Source organism: Rhinoraja longicauda, chromosome 1 (assembly GCF_053455715.1).
Source record: "Rhinoraja longicauda isolate Sanriku21f chromosome 1, sRhiLon1.1, whole genome shotgun sequence".
NCBI lineage: Eukaryota > Metazoa > Chordata > Chondrichthyes > Rajiformes > Arhynchobatidae > Rhinoraja > Rhinoraja longicauda.
Genome location: NC_135953.1, coordinates 21,866,794 through 21,891,382, shown reverse-complemented (window position 1 = coordinate 21,891,382; position 24,589 = coordinate 21,866,794). Strand labels below are relative to the sequence as shown.

The following is a 24,589-nucleotide window of genomic DNA, read 5'->3' as shown; positions in this document are numbered from 1 at the left end:
GAGATTGAGGAAATTTGGCATGTCTTCAACAACTTTTACCAACTTCTACAGATGCACCATAGAAAGGATACTGTCAGGTTGGGATGCAGCACAGCTTAGTTTTGGATTTGCAATGCGAATTTATTGAATGGTGGAGTAGACTTGATGGGCTGAATGGCCTAATCTGCTTCTATCACATGATCTTATTATCCCAGATTAGGTTAAACCAGGGCAAATCCACACCTCAACAGCTAAAACTGGGGAAATCCACACCACAAAGCCAACACCATCTTTCTGGCCAGATCTGCTCAAAGTCAGAAGTGAGTGGTGCCTCTTACCAGTGACAATCAAATCTGGGCCACTGTATTTTGGGAGGAGATTTACGGTGTTCATTATGTATTAAATAAATAACTTTTGCTGGATTTTGCTATAAATTATGACAAATGCCCTGACCCTTGTTTCTCTTGATAGTTTGACATCTGACCTCACCTCTCCTCGTGATCAGGCTTGGCTTCTATACCCCAAACATGTTTTGTTTTAGTAAGGACAGGGAGCCTTGTTGCACATAAGCTTTGAGAAAACAAGTAGCAAAATGGGGAACTTTTCTTAAAGTAGATTATTAAGTAGCTGTGCTACTTTGAGTAGCAACAACATTAAATTTGTTCTGTGATACATCTTCCATTCAATTTCTTATAAAAACATATAAAATTCATAAAAGAATAGACAGGATAGATGCAGGAAAAATGTTCCCGATGTTGGGGGAGTCCAGAACCAGGGGTCACAGTTTAAGAATAAGGGATAGGCCATTTAGGACTGAGTTGAGGAAAAACTTTTTTACCCAGAGAGTTGTGAATCTGTGGAATTCACTGCCACAGGCGGCAGTGTAGGCCAATTCACTGGATGTATTCAAGAGAATAGACAATAGACAATAGGTGCAGGAGTAGGCCATTCAGCCCTTCGAGCCAGCACCGCCATTCAATGCGATCATGGCTGATCACTCTCAATCAGTACCCCGTTCCTGCCTTCTCCCCATACCCCCTCACTCCGCTATCCTTAAGAGCTCTATCCAGTTCTCTCGTGAAAGCATCCAACGAACTGGCCTCCACTGCCTTCTGAGGCAGAGAATTCCACACCTTCACCACTCTCTGACTGAAAAAGTTCTTCCTCATCTCCGTTCTAAATGGCCTACCCCTTATTCTTAAACTGTGGCCACTTGTTCTGGACTCCCCCAACATTGGGAACATGTTTCCTGCCTCTAATGTGTCCAATCCCCTAATTATCTTATATGTTTCAATAAGATCCCCCCTCATCCTTCTAATGGATGTATTCAAGAGAGAGAGTTAGATAGAGCTCTCAGGGCTAAAGGAATCAAGGGATATGGGGAGAAGGCAGGAATGGGGTACTGATTTTGGATGATCAGCTATGATCATATTGAATGGCGGTGCTGGCTCGAAGGGCTAAATGGTCTACTCCTGTACCTATTTTCTATGTTTCAATGTTTCTTCTTTATTTTCCAGGAGCAGAATACCAAAATGCCGACACAGGTCCAATATTACAACTCTTCGGCGGCTGTGACTGGAATCCTGCAGCCTCTGACCTCAGGATGTGGAATCCAGACCACCAGGCCAGTGGATCCCTACCCCATCAATGCTGTGGCTCGCATTCGCCCAGTGACAGGTACGATTCTCTGGTGTAATGCTAAACCTACCCACTGCCATTAAAATATCTAATTCTAATTCAATGAATTGATGAATGAATGAATGATACTTTATAATCACACAAGGTGTCAAAATTGGCAAACGGGTTTGAGATATTGCCCAAGGTTGTGCAATTTAAGTTAAAATTTTCCTCTCTAGCTTTATTCCCCGCTATCAAGTCAGCCTTGAAACTTCACACTCGGGTCCAATTCTCATCTATTCCCACTTGGCACTTGCAGTTCTGAAGTCCTGTAAATGCCATAGCTTCCAAAACTTAATTTCTACATACTTTCTCTTAGTCCTGATGTGGGGCCTTTAACCAAGCATCCATTCCCATCTTTAACCCACTAAGTTTGAGTCATAGAGTCATAGAATCTTACAGCATGGATATGGGCACTTTGGCCCAACGACCAAGCTACCCCATCTACACTAGTCTCTCGTTTGGCCCATTTCCCTCCCAACATTTCCTGTCCATGTACCTGTCCAAATGTGTTTTAAATGTGTTGTAGCATCTGCCTCAACTAGCTCCTCTGGCAGCTCATTCCGTATAAGCACCACCTTCTGTGTGACAAAGTTGCCACTCAGATTCCTATTAAATCTTTCTGCTCTCACCTTGAAGCTGTGTCCTCTGGTTCTTGATTCCCCTACTCTGGGTAAAAGACTCTTGTGCATCTACCTTATCTATTCCCCTCATGATCTTATACATCGCTATGTGATCACCCCTTAATCTCTTGCACTCCAAGGAAAAAAGTTCTAGCTTGTCCAACCTATAGCTCAGGTCCTCAAGTCCTGGCAGCATCCTCGTAAATCTTCTCTGCACTCTTTCCAGCTTAACAACATCTTTCCAGAGGATCTTGACCAAAACTGAACACAATACTCCAAATGTGGCCTCACAAATGTTCCTCCAACAGTTTGCATTCTACTTTCTTGTATTATTCCACTTATCCATCACCCCGAAGCCTTTCACTCTCTCCTACTTATTTCCGTTTAGAGTCAGAGAGCCATACAGCGTGGAAATAGGGCCTTTGGCCCACACCAACCAACATGTCCCATCTACACTCATCCCACCTGCTTGCATTTGGCCCACATCCCTCTAAACATATCCTATCCATGTACCTGTTCAAATGGTTTTTAAACGTTGTGATAGTACCTGGCTCAACTGCCTCATCCGGCAGTTCGTTCCATACCTACCACCCTTTGTTTAAAAAAAGTTTGTCCCTCAAGTTCCTATTAAATCTAACCCCCCCCCCACCTCACCTTAAACCTATGTCCTCTGGTTTTTGATACCCCTCCTCTGGGTAAAAGACTGTGCATTCCTCTCATTTTATGCTGTTTTTTTAATAAACAAAATTCAGTTTCTTTGCTTTAGATCACATAAGTCTATCCATAGTCCTGCACATTCTAACTGTGCAACTAGTGCTAGCTCTAAGTTCCACCCTGCAGCCAATGCTTCTCAAACCTGTCTAATGCCTTGTACTTCCTCCTTCTTGATGACAAGAATTTACAATCAATTTCAGTGTATCCCGGTACACGTGACAATAATAAACCAATACCATTTTAGTTATAGAGTCATAGAGTCTTACAGCGTAGAAACAGGCCCTTCAGCCCAACTAGCCCACACCGGCCAACATGTCGCATCCACACTAGTCCCACAAGCCTGCGTTTGCCCCATAGTCCTCTAAACCGGTCCAATCAATACCTGTCTAAATGTTTCATAAACGTTGCAATAGTACCTGCCTCAACTACCTCCTCGTTCCATATACTTACCACCCTTTGCATGAAAAGGTTATCCCCTCAGATTCTTATTAAATCATTCCCCCCTCACCTTAAACCTATGTCCTCTGGTTCTCGACTCCCCTACTCTGGGCAAGAGACTTCAAAGATCTTAAATATCTTTTCTAATATTTCTTATTATGTTCATTATCAAACTTTGCCTTATAATCCTCTGTGGATCTCCTTTCAAAATTGTATTGCATTAAAGACACCTTATAAATAGTAGTGGCAGCAGTTGTCATTTTCGCTGCAACTTAGCTTATCTGCTTTTGAATTCTATTCCTCTGGAAATTAACCCTAGTTCTTGGTTTGCTAAAACTTCTTACAATTTGTGAATCTGTATCCGAGACCCAAATGCTTCTCTATCCCATTTTGAATCCTGCTTTCCAAGGAGTCCTTTTTCCTTCTACCAAAATGTACCACTTCATACTTTCATGTTCCCATTTTGTATGTTTATCAGCATCATGTAATTAGTCAGAAAATTGTATTTACTCAGTGATGAATACCATTGCAAAGTAATCATTTAGTACCTCACCTCCACCCTGTAACCCTACGCATAAATTCCCTCTTTCACCTTTGAGTGGTCCTACCTTCTCCCTAGTTATTTTGATTAGTAGACGTGTCAGGGGTTATGGGGAGAAGACAGGAGAATGGGGTTAGAAGGACAAGATAGGTAAGAATTTCATTGTTCTGTTTTGGTACGCACAGAAATTAAACACTCTTTAGTCTTGTCAGGTCAGATGTGGATGTACTTTTCCAATAGGATTCCAATTCAGGAACATTTCTCCACCGAGAGATAAACCTGTGTGGAACGACCCCAGAAAAAAGAGTGAACTATGGACTGGCAGTTCAAAGAAGTACAAAGTGATCCTAAACCACAGGTCCACGGAGTCTGTCGTCAGTAGAAAAGCCCCGTTTGCTGGTGAGTAATGTTGGGGAATGTCCCTGGATCCTTCATTGAAGTAACGTCATAATAAATCATACATTCATTGACCCAGACATTGTCATGTTTACTGCACATCATTTACTGCACATGTTTACTTTCATTTCACTGCACATCGTGTATGTGTATGTGACAAATAAATTTGACTTGACTTCATTGACATTGGGGTGTACAGGAGGGCTCTGCATAATTCTGAACACAGGTCCACCTCCGGCACCCTTGGCTCCATAGTCTTGCCCGATTATCCATTTTGTGAACCAACAGAGATCATGGCATCCGAGAGGAGTCAAACGGTATTGGAACGGTCCGTCTAAGCCGCCGGGAGGCCGAGGTGCCGCAAAGTTGGCCTCGGTAGTCGGCAATGGGCATGGATCCGCTGGCTCCGGCTGGGCCGGGGTTCTGGAGCTCCAGCTGCAGGGGGCAAATTCGACCCACCGATCGGCAGTCCCGGCCGCGGAAGTCCCAATGAGCACCATCGTTTGCCGGAAAATTAGTGGTGGACCTTTACCTGCATTGGGGCTTCATATCATGATCTTGCCTGTTGGTTCCACGTCGACTTGGCTCTCATCCGGACGATTGTCATTTTTACGTGAGGAAATTAGATCTGATTTTCTGGAACAAGAATATGGCCATGGAAAATCTGTGGTCATCTTATATCAGATGTCAGCATTTAACGCAAATAGTTCTGTCAAGTATTTTGAAATGAAGACAGTTTAGTTAAGGTCACATGTACCGAAGAACAGCGAAAACTCATACAATTTCCAATCTTCTGCGTTTACAGCACGGATGTTAGATCCTGGCTACAGATACAAGGATAATCGGATGGGCAACTTCCCTCAGTACAACACGCTCAATGACCCACATCTTTTCAATTACTACGTGAAGAAGTTTGGAGTCGGAAAGCAGCCACGTTGTCTTTCTGTAAGCATATTTGTTGATCTAAATAATCATTTTTTAGTAAATAGCAGACAATATTGAAGCTGTGTGAGTTTCCTGGGAGTGACATCACAGGTAGATCAGGTGGTGAAGAAGGCATTTGGCATGATGCCCTTCATCAGTCAGGCCACTGAGTATTACTGTTGGGTTTTGTGGGAAGGAACTGCAGATGCTGGTTTACACAGAAGATTGACACAAAATGCTGGAGCAACTCAGCGGATTGGGCAGCATCTCTGGAGAAAAGGAATAGGTGGCGGAAGGGTCTCGACCCAAAACGTCACCTATTCTATTTCTCCAGAGATGCTGCCTGACCCGCTGAGTTACTCCAGCATTTTGCGTCTATCATCAGAGTTGGATTTGTTGTGTTGCTGTTGCACAAGGTGGTGGTGAGGCCACACACGGAGTATTGTTTCCGTTTTATCACCCAGCCATTGGAAAGACATCGTTATGCTGGAAAGGAGAATTATGAGACTGAGGGGTGATCTTATAGAGACACATAAAATCACGAGGGCATGGATAAGGTGAATGCACAGTCTTTTTTCACCATGGTAGGGAAATCAAAAGCTAGATGGCATAGGTTTAAGTTGAGAGGTTAAAGATTTGGAAGGGACCTGAGAGGCAATTACACAGGGGGGGGGGGGGGGTGATGAGTAAAGGACAAGCTGCTAGAGAAAGTGGTTGAGGCAAGTACAATAACAACATTTAAGAGACATTTGAACAGATGTGAAAGGTTTATAGAGGCATAGGCCAAACAAGGGCAAATGGGACTAGCGTAGATGAAAATCCTGGACAGCATGGACACGCTGGGTTGAGAGTTCTGTTTACATGCTGAATGGCACGATGGCTGCAGTGAGATGCCAGCAAGGCAGTTTCTGGTAAAATTATGAATGTAGGTTTCTATCCCACTACTGTTCTGGCTGCAATGATAATCATAGGATTGGGCAATGGTGGAGAGGGGCAATGGAGAGGGGCAGTAGTGGAGAGGGGCAGTGGAGAGGGGCAGTGGAAAGGGGCAGTGGTGAGGGGCAGTGGTGGAAAGGGGCAGTGGAGAGGGGCAGTGGTGGAGAGGGGCACTGGTGGAGAGGGGGAGTGGAGAGGGGGAGTGGTGGAGAGGGGCAGTGGTGGAGAGGGGCAGTGGTGGAGGGGGGCAGTGGTGGAGGGGGGCAGTGGTGGAGGGGGGCAGTGGTGGAGAGGGGCAGTGGTGGAGAGGGGCAGTGGTGGAGAGGGGCAGTGGTGGAGAGGGGCAGTGGTGGAGAGGGCAGTGGTGGAGAGGGGCAGTGGTGGAGAGAGGCAGTGGCGAGGGGCAGTGGTGGAGGGGGGCTGTGGTGGAGAGGGGCAGTGGTGGAGAGGGGCAGTGGTGGAGAGAGGCAGTGGCGAGGGGCAGTGGTGGAGGGAGGCAGTGGTGGAGGGGGGCTGTGGTGGAGAGGGGGCAGTGGTGGAGGGGGGCAGTGGTGGAGAGGGGCAGTGGTGGAGGGGGGCAGTGGTGGAGAGGGGCAGTAGTGGAGAGGGGCAGTAGTGGAGAGGGGCAATGGTGGAGAGGGGCAGTGGTGAAGAGGGGCAATGGTGGAGGGGGCAGTGGTGAAGAGGGGCAGTGGTGGAGGGGGGCAGTGGTGGGGAGGGGCAGTGGTGGAGAGGGGCAGTGGTGGAGAGGGGCAGTGGTGGAGAGGGGCAGTGGTGAGGGGCAATGGTGGAGAGAGGCAGTGGTGGAGAGGGGCAGTGGAGAGGGGCAGTGGTGGAGAGGGGCAATGGTGGAGTGGGGCAGTGGTGACTGCAAAATCAGTCCTTGTTTTCCTCCTGCTTAGCATCTGTAAGTCACTCAATAGCTGAAGCACATCGGAAGCTCTGCTCTGCACATTCAATGAAACCAAACCCAAGAACGATGCAGCAGATGTCTGGCTACGTCAGATGAATTGGCAGAGCCAATATTCGCACACTGTGTGTCCAGCAAACAGGAAATGTTCTGAATGCATTCAAGAGAGAGCTAGATAGAGCTCTTAAGGATAGCGGAGTCAGGGGTATGGGGAGAAGGCAGGAACTGGGTACTGATTGAGAATGATCAGCCATGATCACATTGAATGGCAGTGCTGGCTCGAAGGGCTGAATGGCCTCCTCCTGCACCTATTGTCTATTGTCTATTGAAATCCCAACTCTGAACCTTGCAACGAAGGTGAATAATCTCCCATCTGGGAACACCCAGGAAGAGCAGGAGTAACCTACCTGACTTCCCAGGTATACCTTGTCATTCAATATGATTGTGACTTATCTGTCCCCAGGCCTCAACCCCTCCTCTGTGCCAGTTCCACATTGTCCTCAATACCCCGATCTGTTATCTAATTGCTTTTTAAATATCTCCAGTATTCCAGCATTTACAATCCTCCAGGGGGTGAGAATTCTAGAGAGCTATCGTCCCCTTGAACAAGAAATTACTTTGTACTTCAGTTTTTAATGATTGTCTCCTTGTCTTACAACTATGTCCCCTCATTCACGACTCTCAAACCTGTGGAAGCTGTGCTTTTCTGTCATAGTTCCTATCAATCCAATATCTTCAGCCTATCAGAACATAAAATGCAAAGGATGCATGTTAGTTTGTTGTGCCATTCAGTAATATTATGGCTTATCTGATTCTGTATTCAACTTAATTTTCTGGACTGTTCCCATTAACACTTGATTCTGCTACAGTCTGAAACCAATCAGTAGAGCATTTATCCTCAGCATCCATCGCTCCCTGGAGCAGACGTCCAAAATATAGCATCCTTCTGAAAGGAGAAATATCTCCCCATCAGAGTTTTAAATGTGCAACCCTTTGTTCTGAGATAACGGCCCATTGTTGGAGACTTTCCAATGAATGGAAATAACTTCTCTGTGTTTACCCAGCCACATCCCTTCTGGATTATACCTGTTTCAATAAGGGCACTAAGATCACCTATGTTCTTTTTCACTCTTGAATGGTGGAAGTAGTGATGATATTGCCATTGGAAAACAGAATTGGAAGAGTGTCTGTAGAGTGCTACAAAAATATCAGGTGGATCTAACAGTGAACAAATGCAGATTGAAACAGGAAATTGAAACACAGCCAAATGAAAGATCAATTTTGATTTATAATTTCCATGTTTTCACCGTCTGGTAGCAATTCCTCAGCCTATTTTAAATGCATCCTGATTTTTGTCTATTAGCAAGGAGAGAAAGGGAAATGGAAATGAAACAATTGTAGGTAATATTAATGTAGTACCAACATTTCACGCATGTTTGTAAGCTGACACCAGAGTCATTTCCATTTTCTTCAATGTTTGGTAGAAATTCCTCAGCCTATTTTCAATGCCTCCTGATTTTTGTTTCCAAATGTCACCAGTCAAGTCAAGTCAAGTCAAGTCAAGTCAAGTCAAGTCAAGTCAATTTTATTTGTATAGCACATTTAAAAACAACCCACGTTGACCAAAGTGCTGTACATCTGATTAGGTACTAAGGAAAAAAAATGAAACATACAGTAGCACGCAAACAGTTCACAGCGCCTCCTCAATGAGCCTCAAACGCCAGGGAGTAGAAATAGGTTTTGAGCCTGGACTTAAAGGAGTCGATGGAGGGGGCAGTTCTGATGGGGAGAGGGATGCTGTTCCACAGTCTAGGAGCTGCAACCGCAAAAGCGCGGTCACCCCTGAGCTTAAGCCTAGACCGCGGGATAGTGAGTAGCCCCAAGTCGGCCGACTTGAGGGACCTGGAGTTAGAGAGGGGGGTTAGAAGATTTTTGATGTAGGGGGGGGGAGTGTCCATTTAGGGCTTTATACGTGAATAGGAGGAGCTTGAAGTTGATTCTGTACCGTACAGGGAGCCAGTGGAGAGAGGCCAGAATCGGGGTGATGTGGTCCCTTTTACGGGTACCCGTCAGGAGTCTCGCTGCGGCGTTTTGGACCAGTTGCAGGCGGGACAGGGAAGATTGGCTGATCCCAGTGTATAGGGAGTTGCAGTAGTCTAGGCGGGAGGAAATGAAAGCGTGAATGATTTTTTCTGTGTCGTCGAATTGGAGGAAAGGTTTGATTTTAGCTATGGTTCGAAGTTGGAAGAAGCTGGCTTTTACCACAGCGCTGACTTGCTTATCAAATTTTAATGCAGAGTCAAATATCATGCCGAGGTTTTTGACATGCGGTTTGACTAGGCAGGATAGACTTCCAAGACTGCCTGTTATCGATTTGATGGAGTCGGAAGGCCGAATAGGATGACCTCAGAGTTGCTCTCATTTAATTGGAAGAAGTTCTGTGCCATCCAACATTTTATGTCCTCAAGGCAGTGTAAGAGGCTGTTTAAATTTGACTGGTTGTTGGGTTTCAGGGGGAGGTAAAGCTGAGTGTCATCGGCATAGCAGTGGAAAGAAATGCCGTGCCTTTGAATGATTTGGCCAAGGGGGAGCATGTATAGAGAGAAGAGAATGGGGCCTAGGATGGAGCCTTGTGGAACTCCGCAGGAGAGGCTAGCTGGAGCAGAGGAATAACTGCCTATGTTGATGGCGAAACTCCTATCTTTGAGGTACAAAGCGAACCAGCTCAGGGCAGTGCCATCAATGCCAACCGCGTACCGGAGACGGTCAATAAGGATGGTGTGGTCCACTGTATCGAACGCTGCGCTGAGGTCGAGAAGGAGCAGGATTGCACAGTCGCCGGTGTCGATGGCGAGAAGCAGATCGTTGTGTACCTTCAACAAGGCAGACTCTGTGCTGTGGTGGGCTCTGAAACCTGACTGGAAACTTTCCAGGATGGTGTATTGGTGCAGGTAGGGCACTAATTGGTTTAGAATTGCCTTTTCAAGGACTTTTGACAGGAATGGCAGTTTGGAAATGGGTCTGTAGTTGCTAGGCAAGGTGGGGTCTAGGTTAGGTTTTTTCAGTAGGGTCACAATCCTCAATGTTTTACTGAATGTAAACTATCACTCAATTCTAACCTTGGCTATCACGAAAGCAAGGCCATCCTTGGAATATGGTATAGTGTTTCATTTCCTCCACCTCCAAAAATGCTTTGCTTAATGCTGAAGGAAATGTGCTCATGATGTTTCCAGAGTTTGACGTTTTCAGACTGATTTTCCATTTGATAAAGAAAGCAAGATGACTAAAATCTTTTATTTAAATACCCAGTCTTAGACTAATAGCTTCTTTAACTAGGGCCAACAGCACAGATCAAAATTATATCATTATTACAAAGTGACAAGCCACAGGCATGAATAGGAAGAAATTAATGCCTGGGGAATTGATGTAAAATATGGTAAGTTGTTGAGCTCGACAAAACTCCTTATGTTTAAGGATAAAAGAGAAATTTTCTAGTCTTCTGAATAAACGGATTGAAAATAATTCATCAAATGTATCCAAGGTGGTCGGTCTTATAGTTATGCATATCTTGACATTATGTTTTTATATCTTTTTGAGGCAATTTAATATGATGTGAATTAACTTTATATATAAAATTGATCCTTGTTTCAATGCGATATTCAGCGCTCGAGGAGCGCTCTGCTTCCACGATCATTGAGCTCCCGCTGTGACCTGTCGAGGACTGGATCCCTCGCTGACGGCAATGTTTTATACAAAGTGATGGTGAAAACGGGCGAGAAGAGGGATGCAGGGACTGATGCAAAGGTGAGGAAAATTCCCTACACGAACTGGGGTTAATAGAGTGATAGAGTCGTACAGTGTGGATACAGACCTCCTCTGTTGCAAACTCGTATTCTATTAGATGTTTACCTTAGTGACGTTTAGTTTGGATAGATGATACAAAGGGTGCTGCAGATAATTGAAAGAAGAGCTGGGTTTTGCCAACCAGGCTTTATCATCCAATCTCATCAAAAGCTTTAATATGATTTTTCCCCATGGAGAAAGTATTGCAACAGCTTTTGCAATGTAAGCAGTCAAAACGTAATGGCGCTTTACTGATAAATCACTTTGTTCAATGTCTGGATATGTAAGCCAGTGAGGATTGTGGGAGTCAGTGCACTCCATGTTGTGGGTAGAAAGTGGTTTACAAGGAGGGGTGCTAGAACATATCACCTCAGGAAAAGCCACCAGGGGCAACACTGTGGTGCAGCGATAGAGTTGCCGCCTTACCGCTCCAGAGATCCCGGATCGATCCTGACAACGCGTGCTTGTCTGTATGGAGTTAGAACATTCTCTCTGTGAGGGTGCATGTTTTTTTTCCGGATGCTCCAGTTTCCTCCCACATTGTAAACACGTGCAGGTTTGTATGTTTATTGGCTTATTGTTCATTGGCACAGTGGCTCAGTGGTAGAGTTCCTGCTAAAAACCTGGGTTCGATCCACACTACGGGTGATGTCTGTACAGAGTTTGTACGTTCACCCTGTGACCACGTGGTTTTTCTCCGGGTACTCTGGTTTCCTCCCACGTCCCAATGATGTGCGGGTTTGTAGGTGAATTGGCTCCAACTAAAAACTTGGATTTTAGCAGAATATCAAACCGTAAACATTAATATTTTGCTGAATACAAAAATAATTTCCATGGCGTGGTTATGGCAGTACGTGCGCACTTGCCTTTTCCCCAGACCTCCGTTCGTTGTTTTTGACCTTGGGCATTTGTGCTGCCAATACCAATATAATTTTTAGCATATTAAAGTAAACGGGGGGACGTACAACGGGATCTGGGTGTCCTAGTGCATCAGTCACTGAAAGGAAGCATGCAGGTACAGCAGGTAGTGAAGAAAGCCAATGGAATGTTGGCCTTGATAACGAGGAGTTGAGTATAGGAGCAAAGAGGTCCTTCTGCAGTTGTACAGGGCCCTAGTGAGTCCGCACCTGGAGTACCGTGTGCAGTTTTGGTCTCCAAATGTGAGGAAGGATATTCTTGCTATTGAGGGCGTGCAGCGTAGGTTTACTAGGTTAATTCCCGGAATGGCCAGACTATCATATGTTTCATATTTTCATATTATTTCATATTTCAGATACAGCGCGGAAACAGGTCTTTTCGGCCCACCAAGTCCGTGCCGCCAGCGATCCCCGCACACTAACACTATTAACACTATCCTACACACACTAGGGACAATTTTTACATTTACCCAGTCAATTAACCTACATACCTGTACTTCTTTGGAGTGTGGGAGGAAACCGAAGATCTCGGAGAAAACCCACGCAGGTCACGGGGAGAACGTACAAACCCCTTACAGTACAGCACCCGTAGTCAGGATCGAACCTGAGTATGTTGAAAGACTGGAGCGACTAGGCTTGTATACACTGGAATTTAGAAGGATGAGAAGAGATTTTATCGAAACGTATAAGATTATTAAGGGGTTGGACACGTTAGAGGCAGGAAACATGTTCCCAATGTTGGGGGAGTCCAGAACAAGGGGCCACAGTTTAAGAATAAGGGGTAGGCCATTTAGAACTGAGATGAGGAAAAACTTTTTCAGTCAGAGAGTTGTGAATCTGTGGAATTCTCTGCCTCAGAAGGCAGTGGAGGCCAATTATCTGAATGCATTCAAGATAGAGCTCTTAAGGATAGCGGAGTCAGGGGTATGGGGAGAAGGCAGGAACGGGGTTCTGATTGAGAATGATCAGCCATGATCACATTGAATGGCGGTGCTGGCTCGAAGGGCCGAATGGCCTCCTCCTGCACCTATTGTCTATTGTCTATTCTCTATTGAAAGGAAATGGAGGAATTTGAAACCTAATGCCGATTTGTCATCATGCTCCAGTAAAAAGACAAATCCATCCCATGGGGTTTTTTTTTGTGGTGCGATTGTTTGGAGAGGAAACGTGAGTCATATTATCCCTTGCTAATGCTTAAATAAATAAGTCATTCTTAATTATAAACATAATCAGTACATCAGGCAGCAATTGTGGAGAGAGAAACAGCAATAGTGTTTCAAATCGGTCTCCTTCCAGCAACTTTCTGCTGATCGATCATTAACCTAAATCATTATTCCTATGTCTATCTTCACAGACGCTGCCTGGCCTGCATTTTCTATTTTATTTCTGATTTCCAACATTTTCCTTTTGATTCTGAACATTTACAATTTATAATGTATCCTGAGTCGTAGAACTCTTTGCATTTTTGTGGTTTTTCACCCCTTCTTTGAATGTTTATTTGCTGTTATAGTTAACCTATTATCTGCTATTTAATTCAGATTTTTTGAATAAATTATGAAACTTCATAGAGTTTTAAAACTAGTTTGAAAATAACAGCATTATATGTGTAAAAATATTACAAATCTTCATTAACATTGTTCCAAGAAGGGCTTTGTTTACCTCATGATGGATAATAAAAAAGCAGGTTCACTAAAGGAAGAGCTTACAAACAAATCAGGCATTCCCTTGAACCCTACCTATTCAATTCTTGCCTGGACCACATCACTCTAAAAACCTTTTTTGCTGCCATCTTCATATCTTTATCCAGAACTTTTTCTCAGGTATAACTCCACTGAAGCCTGACCTCTCCTAAACTTAAATCAGACCTGACTTGCTCAAATCCGATTTGACTTCTCCAATGCTGACTGTGGAACTGATATTTTCAAGGCTGCGTTCAGACTTAATTTCTAAATGATTCCTGTTATGGCCGAGAGCTTTAGGGCTTCCTTAGTTTTTTTAATTTCCCCAGGTTTATTAATTCATGTTTGTTTGCTTCTTGTCTTTTTGAAGATGATCATTTGTAAAGACTAGAAAAGGTTCTTCCAGATTTGTAACCTCTGTGCTTTCTTCTGGACTCTGTGGTGGTGTGACAGATGAATGCATCATTTCTGAGACCTTATCAAAAGGTTCACTGTGTTGTGCGGTGTCTATAATTATCTTCTGATGTTTGGAGGCTGTAGGTTTGAACTCTGTCAGGGTTTCTTGCTGTCCACCCTCCTCACAGCTATACTGAGTTGGATTTGCTGCAGGAATTTCTTGAGGCTTGGCATCCGCATGTCTTTCGAAAGTTCTGTAATCTTCCTGTTGATTCAAAGTTGGTTTCTCATAGTCATGTCCAGCTCTGAATGTTAAAGAATGCTCCTGACTTGTCTCTGGAAAGTCTCCAGGTTTGATTCCCACTGCATTTTCATAGTGATGGGCTTCAATAAAGCTATGTAGGGTTGACCCTCTCAGATCTTCTCTTGAATTTACCTCTGAGGGATTCTTAAGGCATTTTCTTCTTTCAGCACCAAGGCGTATTCTTATCAGGTTGCCTCTGCACCCCTCATGCGTGACTGATACATTTGCATTCTTTAGATCAGGTTTGACTGTATGGGCACTCTCCTGATGACTGCTTGTAACAAGGCCTTTCAGATCTGCCTTCTTCACTTCTTCTTCAGAACTCCTCTGAGCTGCGACTGCAGGAAGTCCACAATCAGCGCCAAATGCAACAGCGCTCCCTGGTGATGAGTCTGCATTATGTCCACCATTGGGAAAGAGTGGCTCAGGGCCCCTCTGAAGCTTGACATTCGTGGGGCACTCACGGAGACTGGTCTCTGAGGAAACTTCCCCTGGAGCTGGGTTATTTAAAGGAATATAGTTGAGCAAGATACCTGTGCCATTTTCACTGAGACTGACATCCACACGATTCTCTTGCTTTGACAGTTCTGAACCACTTCCATACTCAGCAGTCGCACGATTTCCCTGAGGTGTTTCAACTACGGAACTAGTTTGTTGTTTGTTTACCACAATGCCATAGATGTGTTGCAGTTCACCAGAATTGCTTGGGTATTTAACTGCTTCAGGGTTCACTTCTGAAAGATTTCCCTGGACTTCCCCGACTGGCAGACTGCTTGGATTTGGCTGTCTTTGCTCCACACTTTCTGTAGGTTCGACATCAATGGGATTATCCAAATTTGATGCCCTTTCACCTTCTCTCGTGGCTGTTTCTGATCTGTATGTAGCAACGCTCCCTTGATGACTGAATGCACTAGGACTGTTCAGATTTGACTTTGTTGTTTCTTTACAAGGGCTCCAGGGACTTCCAGTGGCCATAGTGGAAGGGCAGCTCGGTAATGAGCCAGCGTTAATACTGCCTTCAGACTTGGGAGGCACTGGGTATTCCTGATCGTTTGGAGGATTTACATTGTGCCTTATTTGTGTGTGACTTGTCTGATGTCCTTCTGCTGCTGAAATGCTCCTTGGCTCCATGTCAGAGTGACTCTCATTAAGGCCAAGATTTGCACGATTTGATATTTCTGACACATCTCCAGGAGCAACACCTGAAAAATTCCCCTGGGATTGTTCAAACACTGGATAATCCCCTTGGTCATCTTCTCCAGTACCATGCTCGTTGGACTTGCTCAGCTGTACTCTGGAGTTCCCATAGAATCCAAACTCTTCAGAAGGAGACCACTGATAATTACCTTCACCAAGATTATCGATATCTAGCGTTCTCACACCTGTACTCCCCTTGGCCTTGACATGTATATCATGATCTTCTCCGACAGCTGGCTCTGGTCTAGTTGTAACAACATTCCCCTCAAGGTGGACCATTCCAGTATTCTCCTGATTTGAATTTTTCACATTTCCATCAGCGCTCCGCAGAGGTGAGGCTGCTTCAAGACTACTTTCGGACACCATTGTAAAAGAACCCCCATGTAGGGAGTTTACTTGAGGACGACCCTCATGCCTGAGAATCATGGAACCCTGTTGAGCATTGAATGTAGTAGAACTGTCATTTTGTCTGATCTCGGTTTCACTCTTTTGAGTAGTATTTGCTGCAGGAGAGGGTTCGGGCTTGACATTCACCTGATTCACGTGGATGTTGACATTTACAAATTGATGCGGCTTTGACGTCTCAGAATCATTTCCAGATGGGAGCTGCGTGGGATTCTCCTGATGTGGTTCCTTGGCAGGAATTTCACTCTGTCTCCTTTCCACAATACTTTGGAGGTTTGACTCGCACATCAAGTCCTTAGAATTCCCATGGGGTATAACTGCTGTAAGAGCTTCTTCTGAAATGACTTCCAAAGGACTCCACTGGTACATTCTGGTGCCAGGACTGTTAAATGCGAGGGTTCTCGAGGCAGTGTTCCCTTTAGGTAAAATGTCAGGAGGACTACCCATATTTGATGTTGGATCTTCTCTACTACGTGTTTCTGGACTGAGTATATCAGCACATTCCTGATGAATCATTTCAATCAGACTCTTCAGATTTTGATACTTAATTTCTTCATCAGAGGTCCATGAAGGCGAGTCTTCATCAAGACTTGCTTTAGAAGCTGTTGCAGAAGGGCTCCCTGGTACTGACCTTGCTTTGGGCCCAACGTCAGTGTTGAGAGAACCAGGAACTACCTGAGGGATGAATTTTAAGGGATCTTCGCTGAGTTCAGTGCGACTCCTTTCGGGTGTGCTCTCTCCACGATCATCTTCGCGTTCCTTATCTACCTGGGTACGTTTCAGGTTGACCACTTCACGAAGAGTCATTCGAGTACCTGGGTCATCTACAGATATACCCTCTGGATTCTCACAATCCGTCTCCACTACAAAAACCTTTCCTTGTCTACTCTGTGAAATACCATGGAGGTTTTGCTGTTCATCACAATTCTCCTGGTGTTTAATTGTGTTTAGACCCTCTTCAGCATTAACTTCCAGAGGTCTCCCCTCACATATTCTTGCTACCGGACTATTATGATTCAAATTTATTGTCCTCTCAGGTGAAGTAACTGTAGGAATTGCCCTATTTGATGTCAGATTTTTGACAGTAGTTGCTTCTGACCTTAATCTCCCAACACATTCCTCACCATTGACCACTCCAGCGGTACTCAGATTAGATTTCTTCATTTCCCCATCAAGGCTACACTGGGGTGTGAATGCACTAGGGCCACGATGATAATCAGTTGTGGAATGCATCCCTGATAATGAAGCTGCATTAAGACTACATTCAGGAATGAGTACCGGAGGATCCATTTGAAGCTTGAATGTTGTGAGACTCGCGTCGGCCTCTGTGCAGACCCTCTGAGGTGCATTTGCCACAGGAGCAGGTTTAGATTTGTTGTGTGTTTGACTCGCATTGAAGCCAACATTGTCAGGGAGCACTGGCGAGTTTTCTCCAGATGTAACCGTTGTAGTATTTCCCTGAGGCTTTAAAGTGAAAACCTCTTCTTCAACACCCTGGGCACTTTGCTGCTCACCAGAATTCCCACAGTATTTACCTGTCTTAGGGCTTTCTTCTAGGTTGACTTGTAATGGACTCTCCTGGAATTGTCTTACTTCGGGACAGTTAGGACTTTGCACTTTCAGACTGCTACTTCCCTTAATTGCGATCTCTGCAGAACTGTCTAAATTTAACGGCCTCTTATCTTCACCTGCCGATGTTTCTGGTCTGATTGTAACAATGCTCTCCTGACTAACTGCTCTTGGACTACTCAACTTTGCTATTATGGTTGCTTCAGAGGAGTTGCTCTCGGGTGAGACTACTCCAGAACTTCTTTCAGAGTCCACCGCTGAGGGACTGCGTGGCGATAAGCTTGCTATAGGACTGTCTCCAGATGTCATGATGGGATAGTCTTGATGCTTGAACTTTGTAGCACTCTTGTAGAGTTTAACCACGACGTACAGATTTTCAGCAGCCATGTTGACATCCAGATGTCTCCCCTGATCACTACTTGCAGCAGGACTACTAAAAGACACGTCTTCCGGGCCTTCCTCTGTGCTCTCATGGTGTGTGGTTGAGTCAAAGCTTCCCTGATGAGACTCCATTTTGCCATCAGTAAAAGCCTGCAATTCTCCTCGAGAATCTTCAGCTCTGACTGCAACATTACAGGCCCGAAGAGTGACAGGTAAAGGGCTGTTAAGATGTGATTCACTTGGACATTTACTGTGATTAATGGGAGGTGAGGTTGGTACAGCGTTTTCTTGTGGTTGAACTTCAATAAAGTCCCTTTTTTGATCGACCTCCGCAGCCTGTGCATTTTCCTTTTCATCCTCTTCTAATAGATTATATTCGTGGGAACCGTCTTTCACTGTGTTAGCCAACTTTGATGCTTTAAAGTCTTCAGAGCTTTCCTTGTTGCTGGATATGCTTTTAGAACTGGCTTCCACTTTGTTTTCATGTGGCATGTCAGTTGCAGATTTAATGGGGCTTGATATATGGCTTTCCTCAGGATATTGGCACTGCTTATCTTCAGTAGTTGTGTGGTAAAGTCCAGGATTTGTAGGATCCCTCTTGGTTTCCACTACCAAGCTTTCTTCAGAGATCTTTTCCTGGGTCATTGACTTGGTTTTATCGTCACAATCCTGCAGTGAAAGACTGGCTGTTGACCCTCCATTCTTAGGACCTGGATTTGGTTCAAACAATATGCTATTCCCATTCATTTTGGCTAGAGAGCTTCCTTTGGTACTTGCTTCTAATGAACTGGAGGGAAGAATGACTGTAAGGGAAATGTTGATAGTTGTTTTTTTGCCTTCTTCAGGATTGCCTGCAGTACTGGTTGAAGCTCTGCTCACCACACATCCACCTTGGGATTTGACTTCCACACAATTCCCATGGAGTCGAGCCAGCAAATTGGCTTCATCACTCTTCATTTCTCTTGCACACTCAAGTGTTGTGCCAATCGCAGCACTCTTCTGAGGTTCATCTTTTATAAGATTTTCTTCAGGATTCATTTCCATGGAGAGGCCATGGCATTTTATTGCTTCACAATTTCCATTGACAGCAGAAGAATTTTCAATGGCATGGAAAAAGCTTCCAATCTTTGCAGGGCCAAGTACCTTTGGATTATCCTGACATGTTTCATTGACGTTTTGAACATCTACTGGATCCCTTTCGGGTATGGACTTTGTGGCATTCCCCCTAGGTCGGCCAGCTGTTGGATCAACACATGGCTTGATCTCCATAGGACTCCCAAAAGATCTCCTCACTGGATGATTATAAGGGGTGGGATAATTCGGGTGAACACCAAAACTGTCTTCACATTTTACTGTGGTCAGAGTATCAAGGGGACCGACTGCCACGGGCCTTTCATAAGCCGTAAGTTGTGAAACAGTTGCAACAGGCCTTTGGGATTTGAAGTTGGCAGGACTGTCCAACTCTACATGTTTCAGGTCCTCCCTGTAACTGATGTACGGTTTGAACATGGGTGGATTCCCATGGATGGGCGTCGTCAAAGGGCTAGTGTAACTTGTCATTGGCAGGCTAGCTTCCGCAATGGCGTGGTGTCTGGCTATGGCAAGACGGTCTTCAAAACTTAAGTTCAAATAACTACTTGAAGCTCCAGCCCCAATAGGACTCCATGGAAAGTGTGATGCTGTGGAATTATCCCAGTTTGGAATCCTTGGATCTGGTCCTGGGGAATTGTTGAATTGTCGAATTGGGGCAGGACAGCCATGAGGCCTGAATGGTAATGGACCAGTGCAACCTCCCACCAATGCAGGAGTCTCAAATTGTCTGATCGATAATGGACTAGTAACAGTTTGGGCATGGAAGTTTAAGCTTTCCACGTCATACATTGGATTCCAATGATAACCCAAGCCTACTGGAGTCTCTGGAGTTACAATTAATGCAGGATTTGTTATTTTCATGGAACTGTAGGTGGGATATTCTTGGCTTGTGGATGCTTGTCTTTGGGGCGTCATTGAAACAAATTGTGCTTCATTCCTGAATTCTAAAGGATTCGCATGAAATCTGACATCTGCAGGAATATTCATACTTGGCATGTTTAGGTCTTCTATTTCAGGGTACCTACAGGGCCTGACTCCCATCAGGCTTGTTTTGGGTATGATGTTTGCAAAGTTAGTTTCATGTTCTCCAGCTACAGTCCCATTGTAAAGTTGACTTTCCATGGTATTCCAATGGGGCTCAGTCCTTATAAAACGTGCTTGGCATGTTCCCATCTCACGAGGATACTTATTTATATCATTCAAGACCATTTGTGGACTGCCTCTTGTTGCTGCCAGAGAGCCACAAAAGGGGTTTGCAGTCGGAAGACTGCACTGATTTAACATCCGCACGTCATTCTGCAGATAATTTTGTGGATTAACTGCCACAGGAGGCTGCCATGATGCATGCGCTTCAGAATTAACATTTATTGGGCTCTTCGATAGTTTATCCTCTGAAGGGCTTATTGCCTTTGATGGCAACAGGTCCTCAATGTACCTTGGAAATGGCACATCCGATAAAGAACTACTGAAGGATCTCACCATTAGGGGGCTATTCATTGTTGACTTATTTAGGTTAGTTTCAAAATTGACTGGAGACCAATCTGTTCCGTAAAAGCCCTGAGCTCCACCTGCTCCAAGATTCCATTCAGGATTCACGGCCGGAGATACCCGAGGTGTATTGACTACAAAAGCACTGCATATGTTTGTTTTTCTCACGTCATCACTCGGAAGCATTCTAGACCTGGCTGTAAATTCAGTTTCCCCTGGCCCAACAGATGTATGAAGATTGAGATTTGACATCCTCAGATCCTCAGGACCCCTATGGTATCCAACCCTGGCCATACCACTCCCAGCTCTGATCGACACTGGACTCATTTCGGATGTGACCGTGTTATAATCTTTCTGCCATTCATTTCTCCCATAACCCTTCATTGCCAAAGGGCTTTCAATGGTTGAGATCATGAAGATGTCTGTAGAGTTTTCTGCACTTCTATTCATCGATGAATCCATGGAGGGCCTTCCTGCTAAAATGATCTCTTCAGTTTGGATCTTCAGTGGAAGATCTGAAGATGGCATCTTTACTATGTCATCAGGACTCCAATGGAGCCCAACCCTAGGACTGCTGCGAGATGTATAACCTATTGGATCCCTCTCAGACTCTAGATGTGCTGCACTGCCATGGGACTTGCCTTCTGTATGACTTCCATGGGGGCTTATTTGTATTGAACCTCCAAGGAACTTAGTTTCCATTGAAATTTCATTTGGCCAAGTTTCCATTGATTTTCCAGGGAGTCTCATTTCTATTGGACTTCCGGGCTGTTTTGTTTCCAATAAACCCCCAAGAGATGAGTTTCCAAGTGGCCTTGTTTCTATTGGACTTCCATGCCGTGTTGTTTCTATGGAGGTTCCTTGGTGACTAACTTCTCCGGGCATCTTGTTGAGGCTGAATTCCATTTGTTCCCAATTGAGGCCGGTTTGCATTTTATCACCATGGGGACTAATTTCCATTTGACTTTCATAGGACATGATTTCTTCAGGATTTCTTTCATTGTTTCTCACCTCTGCAGGATTCACCGCTGCAGGTCTTTGCAAATTTGAAATCTTCGGGTACGTTTCATGACTTCCATTAGGTTTAGCTCCAGCAAGAATGTCCAGATTTGACTCCATGAGAACACTTTTTGAGTACCCCAGCTGGGATTTGCAAATATTCACAGAAGCATTTTGACTAATGGGATCCCTCTTCTTCTATGATACTTCCATGACAATTGCAGTAACCTTTAGGTCTAGAACAGCCTTAAAGATGGGCCTTGTTTCCTGTGTGAGTCCCATACAGAGAGGTTTCTTCAGCTTTTCTCAAATACATTAATTTTGGTCTTTCACATGATTTCAGCGTTGCTTTATGTTGAATTTGCAACTGCAAACTCACTTAGATGAAAACTTTTTTGCTTTTTACCAGGCAAGTCCACCCTTTTCTAGCTCCTCCCCCAGTTCAATTGTGACAAGTGTGAGAACTGTTGCCATGGTTACGCAACAATGAAAACTTCTAGCTCTGAGCAGCATCATATCATATCATATCATATATATACAGCCGGAAACAGGCCTTTTCGGCCCTCCAAGTCCGTGCCGCCCAGCGATCCCCGTACATTAACACTATCCTCTGGATAGGAAACTCAGTACCGAGTAAATCTTTGGAGAGAAATAGCTAAACAATGGCAATTGACCATTAGAGGAGTTACATTCTAGGCAGTGTCTGTAATGTGCCCCATCTAACAATCAAATTAGTTTTTTCGTAAGTAGATGGAACTAGGCATGTAATTTTTCAGACAGACCGACATTATCAGCTAGAGTGTGGTCCTGACCTCCCTTCTACCTCATTGGAGACCTATGAACTATCTTTAATCAGACTTTATCAGACTATATCGGACTTTAACCTGCACTAAATGTTGTAATCTTTATCCTTTATCTGTGAACTGTGGACGGCTTGATTGTAATCATGTGTCATCTTTTCTTTAAACCGATAGAATACAAACCAAAACTTTTCACTGTACATCAGTACACATAACAATAATAAACTAAACTAATCTTTAAAAAACCCAGTGAGAGTACTACAAACTAATGTTAACTTGGTAAAATGGAAACCATAAAATTATCCAAGTGATGGCATTTTTCAGGCCTTGGAGATGTTAACTCTTGTTTTTCACAGGCCCAACCAGACCACCACCCTGGTTTAATGGTGGCCAGGCCTATCATGAGAACACTCCTTTCCTGTGGGAGACAACACCACTTACATCCATCCAGAAGAGCAGACAGATCATCACTTTGCAGTTTTATCTGCCCTGCACTGGATTATTCATTTAATTTTCATATTTGTCCCTTGGAAGGGATTAAAATACACAACCCCCTGACTCAGTGCCAATCCAAGGCTGGTAGAGCGTAGAACAGTATAGCAGAGCAACATGCCCTTCGGCCCACAATGTCCATATGGAACATGATGCCAGATTAAACCAATCTGCTCTGCCTACATGTGATCCATATACTTCATTTGCCTGCATATCCATGCGCCCATCTACAAGCCTCTTAACTTTCACTAATGTAACTGCCTCCACCACCTCCCAACAGTGCATTCCTGGCATGCATCACTCTCTGTGTAACAAAACCTGTCCAACACATTTCCTTTAAACTTTGCCACTTTCACCTTAAAACCACGCCCTATTGTCCTTGACATTTTCACTTTGGGTGAAAACCTGTCTGCCTACCCTATCTATGCCTCTCTTAATTTTAATACACTTCTATCACATTTCCCCTCAACATCTGATGTTCCAGAGAAAACTATCCAACTTTCTCCAATCTCTACTTATCGGTAATTCCCTCGAATCCAGGCAACTTTCAGGTAAACCTCTTCTGCACCCTCTCCAAAGCTTTCATATCCTTCCTGTAATGGGGCTACCAGAACTTTGCATAATATTCCAAATGCAGCCTAACCAAAGTCTCATAAAGCTGCAACATGACTTCCTGGCTCGTATGCCAATGTCCCAGCACATTGTATACCAGTGCAAGGCATTTCCCAATGTCTTGAATCCATCCCACTTGTGGTATTGGATGGGTACATCTTGAAACTCTCCATCCCTTCAACTGTGCTCTGCAGCAGCCACTCCAGTACATTAGGTGTGTGGACCGGACTTTGGACATTTTGTAAACGCCGCCAAAATATGGCGACTCAGGAGCGTGTGATCTATGCAAAAGGAATCTCACTGTGCAGTGCACACGTGACAATAAAGCATCACTGGACCATTGAACCATTGATCCCTTGGGGTGCAAGAGGATGCGGGGTGATCTTATAGAGGTATATAAGATCACGAGGAAAATAGATAGGGGAGATGCACAAAGTCTTTTACCCAGAGTAGGAGAAGCAAAAACTCAATGACATTAATTTAAGGTGAGACGGGAAAGATTTAATAGGTACCTGAAGGGCAACTTATTGAGAGGGTGATGGGTATATGGAATGAGCTGCCAGATGAGGTAGTAGATGCAGATACTAAAACAACATTTAAAAGACATTTGAGCAGGTACATGGGTAGGAAAGGTTTAGAGGGATATGGGCCAAACGCAGGCAGGTGGACTAGTGTAGATAGGGCTCCTTGGTCGGCATGGGCATGTTGGGCCAAAAGGCTTGCTTCCATGCTGTGTGAATATGGAACTGCTCCTACCCCCTGCGCCCCTGAAATTGTACTACTTACCTACATAGTCACGGCAATTTATGATGTTCAATTAAACTACCAATGTATGTATGGGATGTGGGATGAAACCGGAGCTTCCGAAGGAAACCCAGGCGTTCTCAGGGAGAACGGACAAATCCCACACACAATACTGGGGGGCAGCATTAAAGTTGGGTGCTGGGGCTGTTGGCTGTGTCCCTGTCCTGCTGTGCCATCCCTGGTTGGGATGGTGGCAGTTCAGGTAAACCTGGCTTTGTAACATTACATTAACACAAATTTCTGAAGTTGAACTAACCTGGAAACCATGGTGTGGAACAGGAGCCCAAACCTGGGTGAAAGCAATGATGTTAATAGAAGAAAATGTAAATAACTTTGACAATAAAGGTGATTGCACTTGAGTTTGAACACTGCATCATGGGTACTGACCTCCCCACCATCAAAGGGATTTACAGGAGTTGCTACTCGAAAAGGCAGCCAACATCATCAGAGACCCACACCACCCTGGCCACACA

The 24,589-nt window shown here is 44.5% G+C and overlaps 1 protein-coding gene across 1 annotated transcript in view; it reads left to right on the top strand.

The window, feature by feature from the left end:
- Positions 1-1,511: 1,511 nt before the first annotated feature.
- loxhd1a (lipoxygenase homology PLAT domains 1a) overlaps positions 1,512-24,589 on the top strand; it is a 157,538-nt gene continuing 134,460 nt past the window's right edge. The window contains 4 exon segments of the mRNA XM_078409311.1: positions 1,512-1,656; positions 4,213-4,380; positions 5,174-5,313; positions 10,802-10,942. Coding sequence (XP_078265437.1) covers positions 1,512-1,656; positions 4,213-4,380; positions 5,174-5,313; positions 10,802-10,942 — 594 coding nt within the window.